The 22,581-nt window shown below is 44.0% G+C and overlaps 1 protein-coding gene across 1 annotated transcript in view; it reads left to right on the forward strand.

Annotated features, from left to right (window-relative positions):
• The window catches only part of LOC128455022 (ephrin type-B receptor 1-B), a 157,251-nt gene that overhangs the window by 102,887 nt on the left and 31,783 nt on the right, over positions 1–22,581 (forward strand). The window contains exons 6-9 of the mRNA XM_053438651.1: positions 10,400–10,524; positions 18,327–18,489; positions 20,959–21,067; positions 22,237–22,301. Coding sequence (XP_053294626.1) covers positions 10,400–10,524; positions 18,327–18,489; positions 20,959–21,067; positions 22,237–22,301 — 462 coding nt within the window. The remainder of the gene's footprint in view (positions 1–10,399; positions 10,525–18,326; positions 18,490–20,958; positions 21,068–22,236; positions 22,302–22,581) is intronic.

Raw genomic sequence — 22,581 nt, forward strand, 5'->3', positions numbered from 1 at the left:
AATTGCTGGTAAAAAAAACAACTTGAGATGAGTAATTGAGTCTTTAGCAGTTTTTATTTCCCACTATCATCCACTTTTTTCAAACCTAAAATGCAAAAAAAAACACTGACAGCTTGGCTGCAATGGGAATGGATACAATCAGCATTTACTCCTGGGTCAAATGACGCTGCAGTAGGCACTGGTTTCAGCTGCGACTCCGACCGGCAGTGATGGAAACATGACACCTGGGTAAATGCGCTAATTTGAAATACAGCAAGGTGAGAGATCGCCTCAGTTGTCGGTGCATTCATGACGTCCAACATGACACACAGGGGAAAAGAAACAGAAAGGCAAAGTCTACTCCTGGCAACGGGAATAGAGTCGAGCACCTTTTAAGTGGGGTTAGCTGTGTTCAAATAAAACTGCGTATGCTGTGGTGGAAAAGAGGTATAAATGAAGGCTTGTAGCAATAATCACATGCAGTACATCTCTGTTTAAAGGACCATTTCATCAATTCCCAACCTGCAACTGATGATGTAGTTTCAAGCCAGGTTAAAGCGAGATCATTATTGCAGTTTTCCTGGTGTCAAAGCCGAAGTTGAAGTATTAGTGTTTTGTACTTTCAGAGACTCAGAGTTCTGGCATACAAACATCAGTATTACTTTCTGCTCCTCAGCTTGAAACAACACAATCAGGTGAGGGATTTAAGGGGATAAATGGAGCTTTCCCATGAGAGGCAGACTGTTGACAAGGCTAATGGTATATTATTACTCCTCTAGTACCAAACCAATATCAACCAATGAGAGGACACGTCAGTGAAGTGGTCCTTAAAGTCAGATTACTGAGCAAAGGAAAAGTTTGGTCCCACCTCAATGGAGTCCTGCCTTTACAACTTGGTTTGGCTTTTTTTACTGGCCTGCTGGGAGATTAAGAAAAACCAATGGGCCACCTATGGGGGAGCAGAAGTTGTGGCAGCTTATGGTTTAAATTGGCCATGAGTAGACAAAGGTGAGAGAAGGAAAAGCACGGATGAGGAGGGAATAATGGAGGTGGGGACAGAGTTGAGGGGATTTAGTGTGAACCACCGCAGAGGCCATTTAACTGCCCTCGATCCCACCGTGTGCCTGGGTGGAAGGACTGATCAATAGTGTGATTTAGGAGTTCATTCACGGTCTGTGCTCTCCACAAGATACAGGCACACACACACACTTACAGATACAGACACACAATGGCTATACAATGCCCCCTATAGGCCATCATTCATGTCAGGCCAGAATTTTGTAATACTAGAGAAGTGAAAATCGGATGGTTTCATTTGAGGGGAAAAGACTCTCTTTGCTTCTCGTGAATTTGTTACAATCCTAAACAACTACAGAGATCGATTGTTTGGTAGTCGTGTGGCCAATGAACGTACTTGCGGTGAAGACTGTCTGGATATGGCAGCTCTGATTCCTTGAGTAAACCATCCTGGACACTTAACCTACATCCACCAGTGCCTCAGATGAAGAGGGTATTCTTCATCCTTTACACATTTTACAACTCCTTTCCACTCTGAGTGGTGTTGCGGGGGTGCTTTGGTGAACAATGCATGAAAAGAAAAAAAAGTCCATCAATCTCAAGACCGGTGCTATCTCTTTCAACTAATTCCTGATGCTCAACAGTTCTGTGATCTTCCTGGCACAGCCTCCTTGACCTAGATTATGTGCCAGCAATCCCTACGACCACAGAGTGCCAAGTAGATGTACAAACAGTCCTCCTCCACTTAGCTGCTGTGTTTGGAGCGCTGTTCCCACAGAAATGCAAACACCGCTATCCTTGGCCATCCCATGCAATTCCAACCGAGTGGGCTGCATTCAAGACCCAGGATAAGATCCAGTGCAGTCGACTGGAATGCAAACAACCAGATGAATTAAAGAGATCTGCGCTCTGTGGGGTTTGAAAATCAGACGAGATGTTAGGCAAACATGTCTGTGGAGGGTATCCAAGGCACTATTCATTATGTCTTTTCAGTTTACAGCCCACAGAGCCTTTCCATTTGTTTTCATGGGGGTTGGCGCTTTCCCTGCTTCTTCCCTCTCAGTTCTGCCTGTATGTATCCCAGTTAGGGTGTCCAACAGTTTCATCATCTGAGACGGTTATTCAGGCTCCGTCCGAGTGCCATTTTTTATTTCATTTGATGTCTGTTCTCATAAATGTTGGATCCTGTCCCTGAACCAATGTGAGGTAATAGCTGCAGGCGACAACATAAAGAGTGGGCTTGATTGCTACTGAGCCCCTGTGTCAATTATGACGTCTTTATGTGGTGTTTTGACAGACAGTAGGTGTGGGCATGATTTTCTACATATGCATTTGTGCATGATATGTTCGTGCAGTGTACAGGTTCTTCTATTTCCACATTTACCACAATCAGAGTCATCCGTGTTAATGTGATTCAGGAAACAATTCCAACCGTGGCTCCTCGACGGAAATCCACGGTGCCGAACTTATCCCTCTTTATAATGTTTGAGAACCATGACCATGTAGTCATGGGTGGCTTGGCCCTGTGAGCCCCTGCTAATAGGGCGGGCTGTAGTTAGACCTATGCCTTTGACAGTGGCACAACATATAAGTATAGGCTGCTGCCCTCATCACTGACACTGAACCCCTATTAGGAGGCTCCATGGTTTAATAGTGTGTCGGCAGCTTAAAGTACAAACCGGAAGAGCCCCGCAGAGAAAGAGCAAGTCGGCTTTTAAATGTGGCTTCAAACTGAACCCTGGTTTGGTTTGTTTCTAGGTACTGCTAGCAGTAACACAATAAAGTGAACCAATTCATTAGTTTTCCACATTACAATGGAAAGACTACTTTCTACCTTTGTTCTATATAGAAAAAGTCAGAAAATCAATCGCTGAATTGACAGCACACTAACGGCAGACAAACGCCCCACAAGCAAAAGTCGACACAGCCCACATATGTGATGACAGGGCATACGTATCTCATACAAACTCTTTAGTGTGCTCTCTAAACTATCAAGTTATAATGTAAACAATGTAACAAGGACATAAACTTTGGTTTGGACCATGGTCCAGTCCTCCAGCTGTGAAAACCCCCTGAGAGTAACTGAGAGTCTCCCCTTCTAGCTGTGGGCTCAGATAAGGCTGAGCAGATGAAGCAGATTTAACAGCTCCACATGAGTTTGTTTGTCACAGTTATTTACTGTCTTCTGTAGCTCTGGAGAGGAAATTACCCCTGTGATATAATCAGGGTCATTTTAGCAGTGAGTCCAACATTTAACAAACAGAAACCCAGTGTTACAAATTATGGGCATGGACTTTGAAATATGTTTACATTTCATTGACAGGCAGGGTCAAAGAAACACGCTCTATTGAGTGGCAGGAAATGTAGGAAATGTAGGATCCAGCATTTTTTTGGAGCTTGACCCCCACAAGGCCCTGAAAGTCTGCAGTTTGGGGCACTCTATTTAAAATCCGTCTCTTGAGCGCCCCAACTTTTTGAAAGTACAACACTAAACAACTGGAGTGCTCCTTCACTATGTGGAGCAGCACAGTTGATATGCTAACCCTTCAACATAACATGTGAAATATGGCGACTAGAGGTAGAATAATGAAAACAGAGTCTCAGGTCTGAGCCAGACATGTAAAATGACGCCCCATCTCATCTGTATTCCACCGTAGATTAACGATGCCAAGGCAAAGACGCTTTTCATTCTTTCATCACGTTCTTTCATATTCTCTTTTTCTGACTCCGTCTCTCTTTTCCCTCTCTCTCCCTCCTCTCTTTATGTCTCAGCCAGACACTAGGAGGTTTTGACTTTGATTAATGGTGAGCCAAGCTCTGCATTAAAAGCCAGGGGCAGCAAGTGGGGCCAGATAAAAGTGGAGCACAGGAGCAAGGGATGGTAGAGATGGCGAGAGGAGAGAGGAGTGCAGGACACAGTCACCAATCACTGTCAGCATCGCCGTCCCAGGGTGACAGTGGGGATGCAGTTGGAGGGGACAAGCAGTGCTTCATTGGGCTGAACCTCACCCTCATACAGGCACGGCACATTGTCTGTGACAGGCTCTTCACACATAGGCTCCGAGGACACGGACACACATAATGTACATGTGGGCATGCTCTTTATGTCTCTCTGCTGCTTCTCTTACTTTCACAACCACGGTCACCGTCTGTCCAGTGGGACGTGCACGTTTTTTTTTACTTTTTCAGGGCGTTAGAATTTGGGTTGTTGTTTGTTTTTTTGTACACTTGTTTAGAATTCTGAATGAGTGAGCCTGGTAATGAGACTGAAGCTGCTTTCAGACCTGCTCTAAACTCTGGATAATCTCCTGAAATGTTTTGGAGGGGCTGAAAGTGAGAACACGGATATCCAATTCGGGTGCCGTGCAGAAAATAGTTTTTCCTGCCAGCCCCCTAGTGAAAACTCTGAATAATCTCAGGAGATTGTAAAGAGAATTCATGTATCAAGCAGGTGTGTTGTGTCTTCTGAGTTGAAAATCTCCTTCTGAATTGTTCATATATAAAAGGCAAACCCCAGAGAAAATCCGGACCCATTTGTTCGGACTCTTTGGAGTTAATGTCATAAAATAGCTTAAATAACCAGAGTAAATCTGCCTGCATGTCCAATCCTTTGTTGTTTTCAGTTGTGTATCCAAAAACATCACATACATTTTTAAATAATAGGTTTTGGATTAAAAAGGTGATAAGAAAGAAATTCTCATTACCATAATCCTCTCCAACAATAAATGGTGATTTACGTGTTGCTGCAGCACAGGAAGACAAAGTCTCAAACTTAATCCCACCTGCAAAGCTCTGATGGCCTCAGATGTTTCTGGGGTTAAGGGCCAACTTTTTGGCACAACACCAGACCCATTTAAAATTGCTAAAAATATCCTCGTTGGTTATGATTCAGATGTCTCAACCCAGGGTATACACTTGTGCACTTGAAAACATTAGTTACTTAGCACTTGAAAAAAGTCTCCACGGTAAAAAAGAACTGGGCTGGGAGCAGGATTTGGTTGCTGGGGCTGTGGAAGTACCTCCCCTCCTCAGCCCTTTTTTTTTTTCCACTGCAGGAATTTCTGTGTGGAGTGCCTCTCCCCTGGGTCTGTCAGGAACAGTGTGTGCCTGTGGCCGGTAATTGATAATGCAGCCCAGGCAGCCCTAGCCCTGGTCAGTGGAGCGTGAACCAGCTTGAGAGGCAGAAAGCCTGAAGTGTACCGAGGTGAAGCTCAGCCCTCACACTCTCTGTCTGGTGTCTGAGAAGAGGAGGGGAGGAAGAGGGAGGTGGAGGGGAGGGCAGGACGCGAGAGCCAAGGGATGGAGGCCGAACAACACCCATTCACACTGAAAGGATAGAAAGAGCCCCTTCATTGGTTCACATTTTAATTTGGGGCAATTATCTGACAGTCAAATTGAAAATACTTGCCCTCGTCAAAACCGCAGAACTTCCCAGAAAACATAATTTCTAGGCAACTCAAGTAATGTCAAGGTCAGGGGCGGTTCTCCTCACAGAACTCCAGGGGCTTATTCAAGAGTGAAGTTTGGGAGAGAAGGAAAGAAGAAATGAAATAACCGATAAGGAGTCTTTTTAAAAAGGTGTCATTCAGTTGAGAGAGGGGGCCATTTGCTGCTGCCTGAATAGAGGAGTTATTCAGAAGATGGTGAGTGGAGACCAGGTGGAGCGATGACTCGGGCTCAGCAGCGAACAGGCCCACAGCCAGGAGGCTATTAGGCAAAATGCAGAGCTTAGGCTTTTGCGGGGTTGTATTTATGCCTGCAGACGTGGGGGTGGAGAATCTCTTCTAGCCATGTATACGAGCGCAGAGGCTTTGAACTTCATACGAGGCGCCATGGAATCCGTTTTCAATCAAACATGCTTGTGTGTTCACAAATTGGTTTGATTTGAGGAAATGTTCATCCTTCAACTCAAGATTTCATCCTGGAACCTTGGAAGTGTTTGTGATTATACAGCAGGTTAATTCCCAGACGCAATTAAAAGCAGTTCATTCATACAAAGAAGCAAAGCCATTTTCTGTTTTCATTTCCAGATATAACTTTTTTTATCTTGATCATAGGTTGAAATGTTTATGCTAAGGATCAACTTACTCAATAAACAGCTTACATGTTTAAACGATCAGATTTAAAGTTCCATCACAGCTTTTTACTCAAAATCTGCTGAAATCCGATTCCGATTCAGCTGTGGCTAAATCCTGACTGGTGCATGAAAGACTGAATCTCAGCCACTTCAAACTGTCAAGTACAGAGGCAAATCCCTCGGAAAAGAAATCTCTGAAGTGCAATAACTAAAACTGCTCCAACTCTGGCAGAAAACCCCATCATTCATACCGAGAATCTGATTAGTTTAGCATGACCACTGAAAGGATTACAATGGCTATAGCACCTCAATCTTGATTGTCAGGGACTGCAGCGATTCCCAGATCAGTGTGCGGTGATTTGAACTGTGTCGATTTCCTGCCGTTGAGTGGGAGCTGACAGGTTTCAGATGAGGTCGGAACTCCCAGTCCTCCCTGGCCAAGCCAGCACTGTCTGTGACATTTAGGAGCTTGTCAGCGTTCCCTAGATTACACATATTAACACAACAAATGTAGAAAAGTGAATATCAGCAGCAGGGAAATTAACATTTTTCTAACTGAGAAAAGGGGAGAGTCTGGGGTGTTGAAATAATTTGATTCAGCAATGACAAGATAGCTATGGATTTGCTGAATGTCAACAGTGAGAGAATCTGCTGAGGTATGATAGCAAAGAGACAAGGGAACCGAATGCAATAGATCTTGACACCTGTTCTCACTGTAAAAGGATTAAAGGAAAAGAAATGTTTCCAATTAAAACTTGACAACTCATCAGCAGAGGGTTTCAAGAGGGAAATCCAGGGTTTAATTCAGTGGTGCCCAGACATATTTTTCTTGGGGTCATTATTAAGAAGATGTTCATAGATACAAAAGAATAAAAAGACAATAAGTCCTTTCACCGTGACGGAGGGTGAAAGAGTTGAGCGGGTCTCAACTTAAAGATAACCGTGAGTGGAAATTGACAATCGCTTGATGTTTTCATGAGGATATTATTTCTTAGTAAATTTAATAATTTTAAAATAGACCGTCCCATCCTCCAGATGTTTTTTAAATAGCTGTAATCCAGAGTGTTCTGCCCTTTTGCGCTAGTCTGTACCTTTGGAAATATGCATGCTCAATATCAGGCCAGACTGCAGTGCATGATGAAAACAGCGGGCAGGATCATTGGGGTTGATCAGGTGTCTGCAGCACAACTGTATGACAACCTTATACCTCAAACTCAGAGGATGTAGCAGGTCAAATCATTTGTCCCTACAGCATTCAGACTGCTAAGTGAGAGATAGATGTGCACTTATATTACTATGTCCGGGTATTTAGATTGTAAGCTTATTGTAGACTATACTATACTTCTCTATATCGTACTTGAGGCTGTGTGAGGTACATTTCATATAATATTGGACGTGCTGTGTTGAGATGAACATTTAGATTCTACATTGTTCGTGCTGCTGTATGTGGTATATTCTGATCGCACTTTCAGATTGTATACTCTACTGGAAGCACTCTCTTTTGGCACATTCTAAATTGTTGTAAGGTCTATTGCTTCAGATATGTGTGTGTGTGTGTTGTTGTGTGCATGTACGGTGTGCCTATGTGTTTTAGCTGAGTCGTGTATGACCACATGCATTTCCCCTTCAGGGATAATAAAGTTTACCTTGACCTTGAGCTGCTGCACTAGAGGCAGGTTTTTATTGAACCTAAGTTAGATTACATGATGAAATATGGGTGTGTTGATACCAACACCTTCATTTAATCCTTCCGTCTAACTGACATTTAAAGATGTCAAATCAAACCCAGACACACACACACACAATCGCGCACACACGCACACTTACAGCGTTTTTTGTTGGATGATGTCTCCCTTCTGTCCAATAGCACAATCTCTTAGTGGCATGTGGAGAAGGAAGAGGAGCAGGGCTGATGGAGGGATGACAGTGCAAAGGACAGAAATGATGGAACAAACAGGGGACTGCGGAGTATCTGGGTTAATTGACAGCCCATGTGTGTGCAGTCAGGTGCACTGGGGCTGAAAGATGGAACAGACTGTGCAGCTGGGCCAAAACAATCACAACACTATATCAATTTGATTCCAAAGGGTTATGTGGCATGTCGTTCAAGGGAACTCTCGCATGTTTTGTCCTGACCTTTGAGAAGTTCTCTTTCTATGTAGTGTGTGGTAAGAGACATCGGGTGGTTGTGTTATTGCAGATCCACAAACTTAGACCGCTTGTGCTTGGGAAGTTTCTGTTTAATTGGTTGCTCGCAAACTTCCTCCTGCCGGCAGTTTGGTAATTCCCTGGCTCAGTATGACATCATTGACACTGACATCAGCAGTGGAGTGTACCAAGTGGGATGTCACGATAAATTAGTCGAAGCTATTTGTATAAAGAACTCCCCGCGTCGGCTGCCTGCTGTAAGACCACATCGTTTAATACGTTTGGGCGTTTTTATCATGTTACTTGTAGATAGGCAAATCACGTATCTTCTATGAAGCTGTGTTACTTTAACAAATATTCCTAAAGCTAATCTTTATCTACATGGCTGCTGAATGAAAGCAATGTTATACAACCCACTCTGTGCTTTTCTGAGTAATTTCCTTTGCACTGTGCGTTGGTATTAAATGATGCTTTGTTAGACACTGCAACAACAGAACATAAGTGAATAACGCTAGAAATAACTAACAACTTGTTTTCTATCCTGTTTTATCCCAATTTGACAAAAACAATGACAGTCATTGTTAAGCGTTGTTTACAAAACAAATTAGTATGAACCAAGCTCTACTTCTGAGCCAGTGGCGGGTCTAGGATTTTTCTAAATCAGGGGCGATAAAGGGGCCACAATTTATTAAGAGGGGCCAATTATATGTCCAACATCCATGTACAGCTCCTGATTCAGTAAGATGCACATTTAAGCCATTCCTTGTTTACTTTCTTTATATATATTGAACTAACCCAAAATTATGTCCTTCAAAAAAGCATAAAGAATAAATATGCTTAACAAATTCTCATAAAGGTCTACTGAAAGGACAGGCAATCAGATTTCGGTACGCCCCCCTGACCTCTCCTGAATCCGGCCCTGTGTTGAGCAAGTAGAAGGACCCCTCTCTTCTAGCAGCTAATCATATTTGTGGATTTGGTGTGACAGTGTGTGAGAACAGGTGGTCCACAAAAAGTAACTTTTCTATTTAAAAAAAAAAAAAAAAAAGAGCTTTGAAACTGTTTTAACTGAAGACAATGCACCCCTCGGATGCCACACTTACTTCCATATTCTGCCTAGGTAGCCAGAATTAGTCAGTGCCACACCACACTACAGCCAACACGACTGGTTGCCGGACTTGTGCCAAGCTCAAGTCCACACCCTGAAATCTTAGCCAAATCTGGCAGCCAAATCTTGGCCGGTGCTGACTTGTATTTGGTCCTGCGGTGCCAGAATATGGCAGACTGTGACTCTAATCAGCCTTGACTCAGCTGGCTACCTGGGTTCTCATGAAAGTGGCAGTTCTACCGTGTAAACTTAGATTGTCTATAGAGTACGGACAGATAGTAGTGTATGATTTGAGGGCCTCCATGGGATGATATGAACGTGTATAACTTTTTATATTTACATACTGTAATTTATGTCATTATTTTTACTCCACCTATAAATTAGCTTTCATTAGAATATTAGGCAGATAATGATGAGATTACACCTTGTCTGGCTTCATATACCAGTGTGAATCTAAAGTTAGGAACCAGTGTAGCTTCTATGGGACTTCTAGTGAAGGGTTGAAATAAGGTGGCTGACAAACTGAGCTGTACATCTCATCCCCACTATCACCTACTGACTTAGAGAGTGTGGGCAGTGACAGGAAACTTATCAGAGCAGTGGCCTCAGCTCACTCTACTGCAAAATCAGCTTTAGCAAAGGAGACTCGCACAAATGACACAAAACCTCTACCTGCAGGTCTTCATTGTTTGGTAGTGAAGTAAAGACAGAAAACTGTGCCTGTTGGCTGGTTTGTATGTATTGTTTTGAGTTCCATAAAACCTGTTAGAAGGATGGGACATGAGCCAAGGAAAAACACAATCATTGGTTCCTAATCCATATCAAAGATTAGGGCCAGTTCCAAAATAATTTTTTCATCATTAATATCGTCTTTCAACATTTTAATAGATTTCTCAGCGAATGAATTATGGATCTTGATGAAACTAAAGTTATGTTTAGGGGACAGATATTTATGAGTGTGAGCAATTTGTTACAGATCCAAATTTAAATCTAGAGGTATAAACTCTACTAGATGCAGTTCAGGTTTTGCAGATGAAGTTATTTTGTTTTGCTCTTTCTGTGCCCCACAGCTCCCTCCATAGTTCCGATCATGCACCAGATCAGCTCCACCATGAACAGCTTCACGCTGTCCTGGCCCCAACCTGAGCAGCCCAATGGCATCATTCTGGACTATGAACTGCGCTTCTACGAGAAGGTAAGCTCAGTGTGTGTGTACATGTATATTTGTATGCGAGACTTTGCATGTGTATCTCAGGTAAGTCACCTACTCACATGTACTTGCATAGTAAACTTTATCTAAAGCTCCCTAAATCTCAGCTCTCCCAGATACCTGAGTCCCCTGGGCTGATAATATGTTCATTCACAGTGGTCACTCTGTCTCTCCCACTGTTCTTTGGTTTCTGCTGCTGATGAAGTGAATGGGTTGACCTCTGCTCCGGGCCCACTCTGCACAACGCAGCAACCTGTCCTGCTGTGAAAATGCATTGCGTCTGGGGGGAGTCACATCGACCCGTCTGCTCGCGCACAATAAGTCTGCTTTATTAAGTGCCCATCCCTGCACCACAGTGCCTATGCTGCTCCAGTATTGACCTGTAGGCTTTCCCAAGGCCTTGGACATAATGATACCGAGAGATCGGAGACTCCAGCTTTTTGTTGGGGCCCTTGTTTGTCCTCCTAAAGCTGATCGATAGGTATAGCAAGGTTGGTCATGCGCATTTTCTTTCCCCTCGGTCTGTGTCATCTTAAGCTTAAGACTTTTGTGCTTGGTGCACCTTGGCCCAGGCTAGGCGTTCCAACTAAAAGATAAAAATCAATAGAGTTTTATAAATGTTTTTCTTCTTCTCTTATTTATTTCCCACAAACTCATTCTGGCTAAGGTTACCGGATCGATATTCACAGCCCCGCCGGAGAATAGAGGCTGTCACATTTAGCATTTTCTAATAGAGAGGACAACAAACATGTTTTTTAAATGACGTTTGCGGTCGGAAAGTTATCCAGTTGCTCACTGTTTCCCCTCTGGCACTGCACAGGTCATGAAATTGAATCCGATTGCCGTGGCCCTGAGAAACCTTATCTGCCAGACAGCTTAGTGTCGTGTAAATAACACTTATGCAGCCTCCCATTAGCTCATGAATATCAATGAAACCTAATCCTACTGATGTTTATGTAGCGTGTCCTCACACCAATAGATGAGCACAGCGTAATCACAAATTAGTGAATTAACAAGGACAAGATTGTTAATTGCACGGGGGATAATTCAGGAGACGGGGAGGTTTGTGTGCACCTCCGTCTACCTTAGTGCTGATGCACCTTCCTGTCCCCCCTGTACGTGTTTCTGTCGAGGAGTAAGACACAGAAGGGGAGTCAGAGTGATTGCTTTGTGACACACTGGGCTCGGGAGATGAGGTTTCCACATTGGTGGTCCTTTTTTTTCACACTCCATTTTGGATCTGACGAGGCTCTAAACAGACTTTTCCTCAGCCAGCCGCTGCTGCCCAAAGCTCGATTTAGTCCCCACTCTCAGAAGACAAAAACATTTCCCCACAATTTGGCAGATATAATGAAGTGAAAGGTTAGAGTGAAATCTCCATACCTGTTAAAAATGTATCTATGCATCGTGACAAGACCACATAAGTTCTCAGCGTGCACAGTCTGTCTAGGGAAACGTGCATAATGTATGTTGCTGCATATGGAGAAGGAGGCAATTTAACTGCGTACCATCTAGGTCAGTCCTGACAGCTCTGCCTTAGTCCTTGAAAGGTCCAGAAAATCGGAAAGCTCCACGCAGCCGTTAAGTGATGATGTGGCCTTTTTATCATCGAAGAAGCTCATGGAGGAGGGACTGGCACCATGTCTGTCACACACTCCCGTGCACACTCCCAGCTTAACTCAGTGCCGTGGGTAACATATACAGTGTAATGCAATCATATCATTGTGTCATTTTCTTTACTCGCCTTCTTTTAGATGCATCTCACTGATGCCTGAATTAATCTGAGCGTAGTCACACCGTTCTGGTTCTGGAGTTGATTGTCTCAGCGTTCCTGGCACAGTCAGCCAGTCCTTAGCACAGCAGAGAGCTGTCTTTCTATACACTCCATCTCACAGGATGCCTCCTATTCCTATTTACAACAGCCGCTTCTCCAGCAGCGCAGCATTGTCACTCTTTGAATTAAGTCAAACCTCGGGGTGATCATACAAAAGACAAAAACACAACCTGTCTTCTTCTTTCACTATCTTGTCACAATGCTATGTTTTGGCCGCAAGTGACATTCTAGGAGACAAGCTTGCATTTTTTAAATAAGTCATTTCAATAATTTTTTGCTGCTTTGATTGATGTTTTGCATATTTACTTTTTGGCACGGTTGCCGGTATTTGACAGTTCACAGTGGAATGAAACAGGGAGTGAGTGCAGGATGACTTTGGACAAAGGTCCCTAGATGGCTTCAAAGATGGGACACAGTGCTTACATGGTATATGACCTTAACAGCTGCGCCACAAGAATGCATTATGGGATCAGCAGGCGTATTGAAATTATGCTGCATAACTGTATCACACAAGTTAAAATAGAAAACTATATATACCTGTTTTCTAAACCGGTCATTTGATCCAATTAGATTCTTATTGAATAATATGAGAAATATAAACGGATAAAGGTGAAAATCCACCAAGTTAATTATAATGATCTGTTGCTAGTGTTTATACTGTGGTTAAATTAATGTCAAATACAAACCTGCGGCCTACGCAGTTATTACAGAAGGTTATAGTTGAACCAGAGAGAAAATGATTTATCTCTAAAATTAAATTAGAATTAGGCAGAGGTAAATACTGTGGGTCATTGAATGTTTTTTTTGTCCATGCTATGTTTAAGTAGACATTATAATCAAGACCGTTGTGAAGATGTTTAGATTTTTTTTTTTGAAAATGAAAAACCAATCTTCCGTGCATTTTGAAAAATCCTACCTGAAAGCTGCTGCTGAGAGCTGAAGGCTGTTCCCTCAACAAGCTCCTCTTCCCTCTTCAACCCACCCTCTCATTACAGAATAAGTGCTCCCAGGACCCTGTAAATTGGGAAGCAAGATGAAATGAGTTTAAGGCTTGCAGAGAAAAAGTCGGACACCACGCTCTCATTCCCTCCATTTTGCTCAGACCCTTTTTCCTCAGGTTTCCCTGAAAATTTGGGGAGGGTGGAAATAACTCAGCATAGCGGAGGTCAGGCCCTCCATTAAGGCTCGAGCGGAGCAGCCACTGGCTCTGGTTACTGATGGCTCTGTGGGTGTTTGTGTCAGAGAGCGCATGTGCGAGTGCGAGTTTGAGTCAGTGTCTGTGTGGAAGTGTCAGCAGCAGTTCAGGTGAATCCACTCTGGATGACAGCAGCACCGTTGTGATGTGAGGAATTCACGAGCAGAGCCACGTTTACAGCGCACGGACAGAATCGCCAACGGAATGACCAGAGCACCATCTGCATCCCTGGCCCCATGAAGTCACCCGGGTATTTTACATACAATTAGCGATTCCTCAGAAGAGACGCCAGGAGAAAGTATTTATTATTCTTTTCTTCTCCGGCTGCCAGCGCTCGGAGCCAAACAAAACACTTCTCTAGACACACATGGACCTTGAGCAGACTTTTAATGATTTTTAGTGGAGCCAGTGAAAATCAGGACTTGTTTAGCTCGCCCTCGTTCCCTCGGTGAGAGAATTCACGTTTCCACCTTGTTCCCTTCCCACTCTGTTCTTCTTCTCTCTGAACGGAACACATTCAAAGGCCCCGTTCTGGTTTTAACGTCCGTCTCGAGTGATCCGATCACATTGAAACAGCTCTGAGTACGTCTGTTCACACCTGCCATCAGAATGTGTCTCCAGTGGCCACTTGTGATAGGATTGCACTTCCCCGCTCTGTATGCAAATAAACACATGCGTCGTTTCGGTTGGCAGAGACCGAAATGTTGTTTTTAGCCAGTCCAACTCGATGGGTCTGTTTTCAATGTATTTGTGTAGATAGAGGAAGAGAGAGAGGAGCCAGGAGGGGCTGAGTGAATCAACTTTACTTTAATATAGTCGAAGGAAAAGGGTAAACAATCAATATATGTCGCTCAGTGTTACTATTCTGGGCCTGGCCTCTGATAAATCAATTTATTGGAAACACTAAGAAGTGTTCAAATTTGTTTTGTTCATTACGAAACTGTAGGATTTGGTCAGCTGACGGTCGATCAATACAACCCGATGTATTTACATTCACAGAACATATGTACACAACCTGGCCTGGTCCTGCAGGTCTTACCACGTTCTCTCTCCTCATGTCACGCTTGCACTGTGCAGTCAATGAAGGTGAACTGACCACATGTCCCAGCCCATCTCAGAAAGTGTTCTGAGCGATCACATCTGAAATGCGTTGTTGACACGTTCTCACCTGCAGTGGACTTAACTGTCCACTTCTGATGCTGATTCCAGGTCAGAACAGGACCAAAGAGGGAAAAGGAGATGGCTGCAAAGAACAAGAAAAACTATTTGAAGGAGCTGCAGCAAATACATTTCCTTTCAAATCATGTTTCGTCCTAACCCCTTTACCTCTAAGGTTAAGCTTTGCAGAATCCCAATAGAAAGACGATTATTTGCATCTTTTGTAACAATGTGGTGATTTACTTAATTCAAAAACGTTTTTAGTGTCTTTATTTCTAAAAGCAATTAAGATACTTAAACGTCATTAATAACAGATTTTATCAGCATTGTAACATACCGAATAATTACAGAGTGGATGGGTTTTTACCGAATGCAAATAATTATCATAAACTCATGAATTATAATCTCACGATAGAGAAGATGTAAACCCATCTTTTTTACCTTAGGCAATACATTTAATAAGGAGCATTAATGGGAAAGATTAATTTCTTTCATTTCCACTTTACAAACACAATGTGAGAATGTTCTCTCTCTCATACTCTCTTCCCCCCTTTGTGTGTGCGTCTGTTATTTGCATGCGGGCGTGTGTGTGAGCCTGTGAAGAGGACACATGGTCTCCCAACATGGCTGTCTGTGTGCCAGGTGGCCATGCTGTCCGTTTTGGGTGCTTGGCAGTTTTTGGAACACACATGCACACGGAAACACACACACAGACACACACACAGGCACATATCAAGGCAATTTAAGTTTATTTTAAAGTCCAATATAACATGTAACGTCTCTGTGGCCTTCACAGCCCGGCCACAGTGATGGGGTTTGACTTGAAAAGCTAACTCAAAGAAAACCTCGGGAAATATGGAGGAACATTGCAGTAAGTGGCAGAGAGGAAATTCAAAGAGAGCTCTGCTGTGTGCTGGCAGCACAATGGCAAATGGTGGGAAATGGGCAATTACTATAAATAAATGGAGTGTTTTAACAGGTAAGACCAAATACAAGCAAAGGCCTTGCAGCAATCCAACAATATGATTTGAATAGTTCCAGTGCTATTGTAGCAAGTCGAGTTCTCAGTCCTATACAATTTGGGCCAATAAAAAGTTCCAGATAAGTCCAGTGTCAGTTCTCAAAGTGGTACAGTCGAATATTTTGCAAAGATAGGAGGTTTATTAAGCTCTCTGTTGAAGTAAATATGAAATATGTGTTTCTCACCGGCCTTCAGGAAATGGAAAGCATCTGTATTAAAGGGCACCATTATCATAGTACAACCGTTCATGCTAAGTTTGTTTCAGTGATTTTTACCGAATGAGGCAGCAGCTAAACTCCCCACAGTGCCTCCTGTCTGTCACCCCTGGCAAGGCTTTTGATTGGCTGTTCTACCATCTGCCTGCCCACCTGCATCTCCGTCTTTATTTAGCAAGTTAGGGTGTGGTCCTCCTAATCCCCATTTGACCGGCAGCAGGAGAGGACCTCTCATGGCTGGAAGTCCCTCCTGGCTTGGCCTTTTGTTGGCTATCCCCTAACCTGCTGCAGTGCCAAATGCCAGCTCATTTCTAAGTGGCAGATGTGGGATTGTGTGTGTTTGTGTGTGTGTGTGTCTCACATAATCCCTATGTGACTGGCAGCATGAAAGGACCATTCCTAGCTGGTGCTCCCTCAAGGGATGCTCCCCCGTTGGCGGTGTGCCATCTGTCTGCTCACCTGTCCTCCATTCAAACTCAACAGATGGGGGTGTGGTCCTGACTCCTGAGTAATGCAGAGTGACTGAAAGCAGGCGAAGGCAAATCCTGACCCGGAGCAGTCCTTGCACACTCAACCGTGTCTTACACCAGATGAATAGGTGACAATGGTCCCAGTTTCTCCTGGGACAATATGTCGTCTGCATCTCTTTAAAGACATAAGCCAAGGTTTAAATGAGAAGTTTGAGAGTATTTTCACGGGTTGGAGAAAAGAAAGATTGTCTGATCCGATGGACCAAAGGTCCGTAAAATGATTGAACTCTCGAAACCAATTACATTCAGCATTCCATTAAAAAACATCTCTTTCCTCTCTGAGACAGAACGAATCCCCGTTGGTGCGACGCTCTCCCATCCCGAGCCCAGGCATTTGTCTTCATCAAGCCCAGAGTGTCCAATAAGAGCTAATGTGATTGCGCACATCATTACGTGTGGGAGGGGGGTGGATTTCATAACTGTGTTTACCTCGTGTGCTCAGTGACGGAGCAACCGGAATGATTCAATTACACCAATCAGATTGGATAATGATTTCGATGTGGGTTGCTTCTGCCTCGAGTTTCTTATCGCTTCCTGCCATCGTCTCCCATCCTCCTCCTTCCCTCGCTTCCTCAGAGCCGATCTACTTTTTCCACTCCACATTGTTGGCAGCTCAGATTTGTTGATGTACTATAAGCTGTGGTCCAGCATTAAACAATATGTTTACCAAGCTTAAAAAACTGGCCTTTATTTACACAGTTTCACTGACACAGAGGATTTTGCCCCTTCCCTTTCAACTGCCCTCTCCCTCTCTACAGCGTGTCGGCTCGGAGCTATCAGCAGCCTGCAGCCGTGGGTGTAGTGTAGGTGCAGTCTTATTTTCTGGCTGTCATATTCACTCTGGGTTCTAGGGAGGTGACAAGCCTAAGTAATTACTGATCCCCCATAGCAGATACCTCCAGCATGCCACAAGCTACACTGCAGCAGACTGCCTGACTGGCTCTCCAGAGCATGGAGAGAGCCTGAGATACAGGATGTGGAGGGAAGGGTCAACGGTTCAAATCACACATATAAATAAAAGATGGCTTCATGCATGCATTCATTCATACATGCATGAACAGATGCAGTTGAACAGATGCTGATATTCATACTCGACATCTGCATGGGCCTCTGTGAGGGTGAAAATCAAACGTTTCAATGAGAACGTGAGATAGAAAAGAGGGCGAATACCTAATTACAACATTTAAACAAACAGCGATAGTATAAAGGACAATTTGCTTGTTGTCGTATTTAAAAATCAACCTACTTTAGACAAACAAAACAAGAGGATTAAATGTTCAAAATACTTGCAAGTAATTAAACTGCCTTGTATAACACATCTGAAGAGACAAACATGCAATGGGATGACTGCTCAGAAGTGCGTCTCTTTGTAATTTCCTTGAAATGATTGCCTTTAATTACCATATTGTGTATGCATGTTTCTGAATGAATAGGAGATAGTGTTTGTTTGTGTGATCGGTTTATTTTACACTGTGTACGATGGCGCCATGTTTTGTATGAGAGATTAAAACAAAAAGGCTTGTTTCAAAACTTTAGCCTAAAATGGGTTAACTAGACATCACAGTTTGACGAGGCCCTGAAAACAAGGTCTTCATAAGCATTTCACAATCTTTAACTGTCCTGTTCTTTATTTACTCTGCATTCCACTCTCATCTGTCGAGTGTTAAACTACTTCACGAATTCAGCCGACTCTGCCCATACTGAATTCCTGGTTGTACAATGTTTCACAAGTTGTTGTTTTTTACCAGGATTTCTGTGATTTAACACTTCCGAGCCGACAACGTCTCAGCAATTCACTCTCTAACCTGCGTCCCGTGTTTGTTGCTCTTTGCAGGACCATGCAGAGATTAACTCCACCATCCTGCGGAGCCAAACTAATACCGCACGTGTGGAGGGCCTCAGGCCGGGCACGGTCTACGTGGTGCAGGTGCGGGCACGGACTGTAGCCGGCTTTGGCAAATACAGCAGCAAGATGTGCTTCCAAACCCTCACAGATGGTAAGGATCGCCGAGCCAGGAGAAACAGCTCTCTGCGACTCCCTCTCTCTTTCCCTGTCTTGCTTTCTCTCACACGCACACGCACACAAACACACACACACACACGGAAATGCATCCTAACTCTTTCTATCACTCTTGTCTGTCTTTGTTATTGCATTATTATTATTAGTAAGGGAGACAGAAGGGAAGCGTAATGTTTGATTGCACTTTCATTTCTACAGCAAAATTAATTTCCTTCATGGTCAGGTTTGTGTGTGTGTGTGTGTGTGTGTATGTGTGTGTGTGTGCGTGTGTGTGTGTGCGTGCTTTGAATTTGTAGAATGCTGAGTGTCTTTTGTTTGCGCAACTAACTGTGCTTGATCCAAAATGCTTAGCTAATTGGTTTTTCACCCGGCCCTTCTGTTGCTGGAGCGCCGTCCCAGAATGCATAGCTGTGATTAGTAGTTGATGAGCATTTTTTTTTTTTTAGTTTTGCCATTGGGTGGGGCTGGGATTGTTGGAGAGCGGGAAGGGGCTGAGGAGGAGCTGCAACACCTGTCGTACTGGCAATGTTATGGAACCATGTTAATCAATGTACTGTATGTGGAAGGAGGTAAGTGTGGCGATGGAGGCTCTGCACCTCCTCATGAAGCACGTCTCTGTACCGTTGCCAGAGGAGTGGAACAGGGTGCAAGCGTGATTCAGTGTGGATGGATGATTCACAGCTTGATTCCGTCTGGAGGGATTAAACATTTGACCGGACGTGTAAAGATTTGTCAAAGCGCTGCCTCATTGTGACTTTCTGGACCACGAGCCCGTTTTGCAACGTGAGGCCATTTAGTTCACGATGCTCCGGAGGCAGCGGTGACATTTCCACATTGTGCCGCGTTAATGAACATGACGATGAATGAGACGCTGATGATCTTGAAGGAGGGCAAGAAGAAGGGAAGGATAATAATGATGATGAAGGTGATTATTGTGGCTATTTACCTGAGCTCAACAGATGTAGAGGCGCAGTCACGGCCCTCTGCTCTCCCTCACGACTGCAAATTATCGCTCCCTCAGACGCGGGTGCACACGCACGCTCGCACGTGCACCCGCGTCGCGCCTGCTCACACAAACACTGTTTACGTCTCATCCGCTGGCTCGCCGCCACAGCACAACATCCGTCATGGCAATTAGCAGCAGATGCTAAGGAACTGCTGACAATCACACCCACGGCTCCACCTCCTGCCACTCTCCCAGTCTCATGGAGGCACCACGTCGCCATCCAACCTCTTTGCACCCCCCCAACTGCCGCCGCCGCCATGTCTTTTCTCAAAACATATAATCCCCTTTGTCCTCCTGTCAGCACGTTTTCATACACCTCCACAAGGTGTCTCTCTGCCAGCTCCGCGCACTAAAATTCCCGCAAGCAGTGCAGCCTTGATTGACAGGCGTGATGAAAAACACGAAGAGATTGGTCCATCGGCAAGATGACTGATGTGACGGCCCTGTGAAAGGCTGAGGCTTTAAGGATTAACGGATTGTAATGGGAGCCTATTTACCTGTGGAACAGGTAGTTGTGAGATTTCTGTCCGTCAGCGAAAAAAAAGTCACCCCACCTGTGGGTGAACGGGGGGAAGATTTCCCTGGACCCTCTCGCACCAAATATGCATCAAAAGAGAGGAGGGGGACAGTCTGCGAAACTTGAGTGACTGGGACATCAGTCACACACTTTGCTTGCAACATACTTGATGAAAAAGGGAGTTACGAGTTAGAAATTTCTGTCACATTGCGTTTCCTCATATATCCCGGGCTCCCGCGCTGCTCCGAAGATGCATCAGTTCTCCCTTTATCACTTTAATCCAATACGGGCTCCATTCTACACGGAAGATTGGATTTAGAAGCTGATTTGCCTGCAGCCGACGAAATTGTGCATTTCTTTAACCAAAGTGTTTGCCGGTTGCAAAGTCCTTGGAAGACAGGGACACACAAAGAGAACGGAGGATTCTGCCGTGTAGTGGTTTTAGGCGGGACCTGCAGCAGCCTCCTCTGGTTATGTGCATAAATCCGGTTTGGGCTGTGATTGGCAGTTGATGACTTTTTTTCAACACCTAAGAAATAACATTCCAAGGTGCATTTTCTTGTCTGTTCATTTCTGACAGGTATGTCAGACGAGATTGAGAGCCCCCCCCCCCCCCCCTTCGCTCTTTCTAACCATCAGCCTTACGCCTCTCTCTCCCTTTCTCTGTCTCTCTCCTTGGTTTATCAAACACAACCTGTCAGCGAGTCTTGCTAAGGCTCACCGGATTTCAGTCACCACATCTCGGCAGAGAGATCTGTATGTTCCCTTTTTCCATCAGCACTGCCAGACCTTTCTTTTCTGCCTCCTCTTCTTCCTCTCGCTCACATACGCAGCTCTAATCAACACAGTCGTGATCTTGAGCCTTACCAAGTTGTAGCCATACTCAATGTCTGTCCGTCTACCTTCCCCTTTGTGTCACACAGACGACTTCAAGTCGGAGCTGAGGGAACAGCTTCCTCTGATCGCGGGGTCGGCTGCGGCAGGAGTCGTCTTCATCGTTTCCCTCGTGGCCATCTCCATCGTGTGCAGCAGGTAAACACATTTCCCCTTTACCTCTCTCTTAATACATGCAGAGTCATTGACTTCATTCCTGCAGTTTTCCCTTCAAAATAAACATTAATAAACTGAAACAGTCGTACTCAGGCAGCTTATATCAGCCCCTAAATCTCAACTACAAATTCAAAACGTTTTTCATGAAAACAATGTCCTTAAAGTGGATTAAATTGATCCAAGCACCTTCCTCATTTCATGAATTGGATCTATGAATATGCTGATATGGCCCCGCCCCTGCCCCCATCTCTCACCTGCAGTTGAGGAGCCTTTTCCAGCCACTAAGCTCCACCCACAAGTTGACAGGATTGGATTTTGTTTATTCACTGCAGTACAGTATAAACAAGTAAAATGAGCAGGATGGACATATTAACATGAAACACCATTTGTATCCAATATTGCTAATCCTGTTCCAAAGAGAGACCGCAGCCCCGCATGAAGAAACATTTCTGTCACGACTCAATGGACCAGTTTTACAATCAAAATCTGATCATAAATGATAAGCACATAAAACATTGTTTTGTGATATCTGCTTTGATATATCTGGAAAATGCATCCAAACTAATCCGCTACACTAAAGTGATTTTGAATCCCCTGGTTAAACTCTTGCGTCGCATGTGAGCTCCTCACGCATCTTCTTGTCGAGTATTAATAGAAATCAATTTGATGGAAAGTAAAGCCAAGTTGCAATGTTTGAAATGGAATATCCTATTCCATAGAGAACTCAACAATTACCACTTTGCCCTTTTAATTTACTTAAGTCAAGGCAATTTAATGTCGCCGGCAGTTTGTCACATTGTCACATTCCCTCCTTGCTCCGGTGTAGATATATGAAAGTGGAATTTTCTGCAGTGCTGTCTGCAAATTTGAGCAAGTGAAGTGTTCAACAAACGGGCCGGGCTCTTTTGATGCCGAAGCAGAGGAGACGGATGAAAAGCAGAGAGATCCTATCGAGGTCTAATTAAAAATCAGCTCATTTTCATAAATTTAAATTACCATTGCTATCCCCTCTGCAGCTGACTCACTGTTCAGCCACGTCATTTCCAGGCAATACAGAGAACCATGAACAGTAATAAGGCCTTGTTTACACTTCCTCTCATTCTCTTGTACCTCAAGCTCTCTCTCTCTCTCAATACCAATTGCTCCCTCAGGAAAAGGGCGTACACCAAGGAGGCGGTGTACAGTGACAAGCTGCAACATTACAGCACAGGAAGAGGTGAGTTCGCCCTGACACTTAGATGCCATGTTAGCTAGTGATTGGATTCTTTTCCATGTTTGGCTCCGAATGTTGATTTGTCTGTTAATTAGTAGGATATCTCTCTTTTACACACGACTCTTCAACACATTTTGAACCCTCCGCACTGCACGTTTCATCTAAACATAAATATATTTGAGACATACAATTCTGGGAGGGTCTCTTTAACATTGTCTGTATACATTCATACATCCTTGGCATAATATCAACTAAATTAGTTTGCAGCCTCCTGAAATTCAAA

Source organism: Pleuronectes platessa, chromosome 13 (assembly GCF_947347685.1).
Source record: "Pleuronectes platessa chromosome 13, fPlePla1.1, whole genome shotgun sequence".
NCBI classification, from domain to species: Eukaryota; Metazoa; Chordata; class Actinopteri; order Pleuronectiformes; family Pleuronectidae; genus Pleuronectes; species Pleuronectes platessa.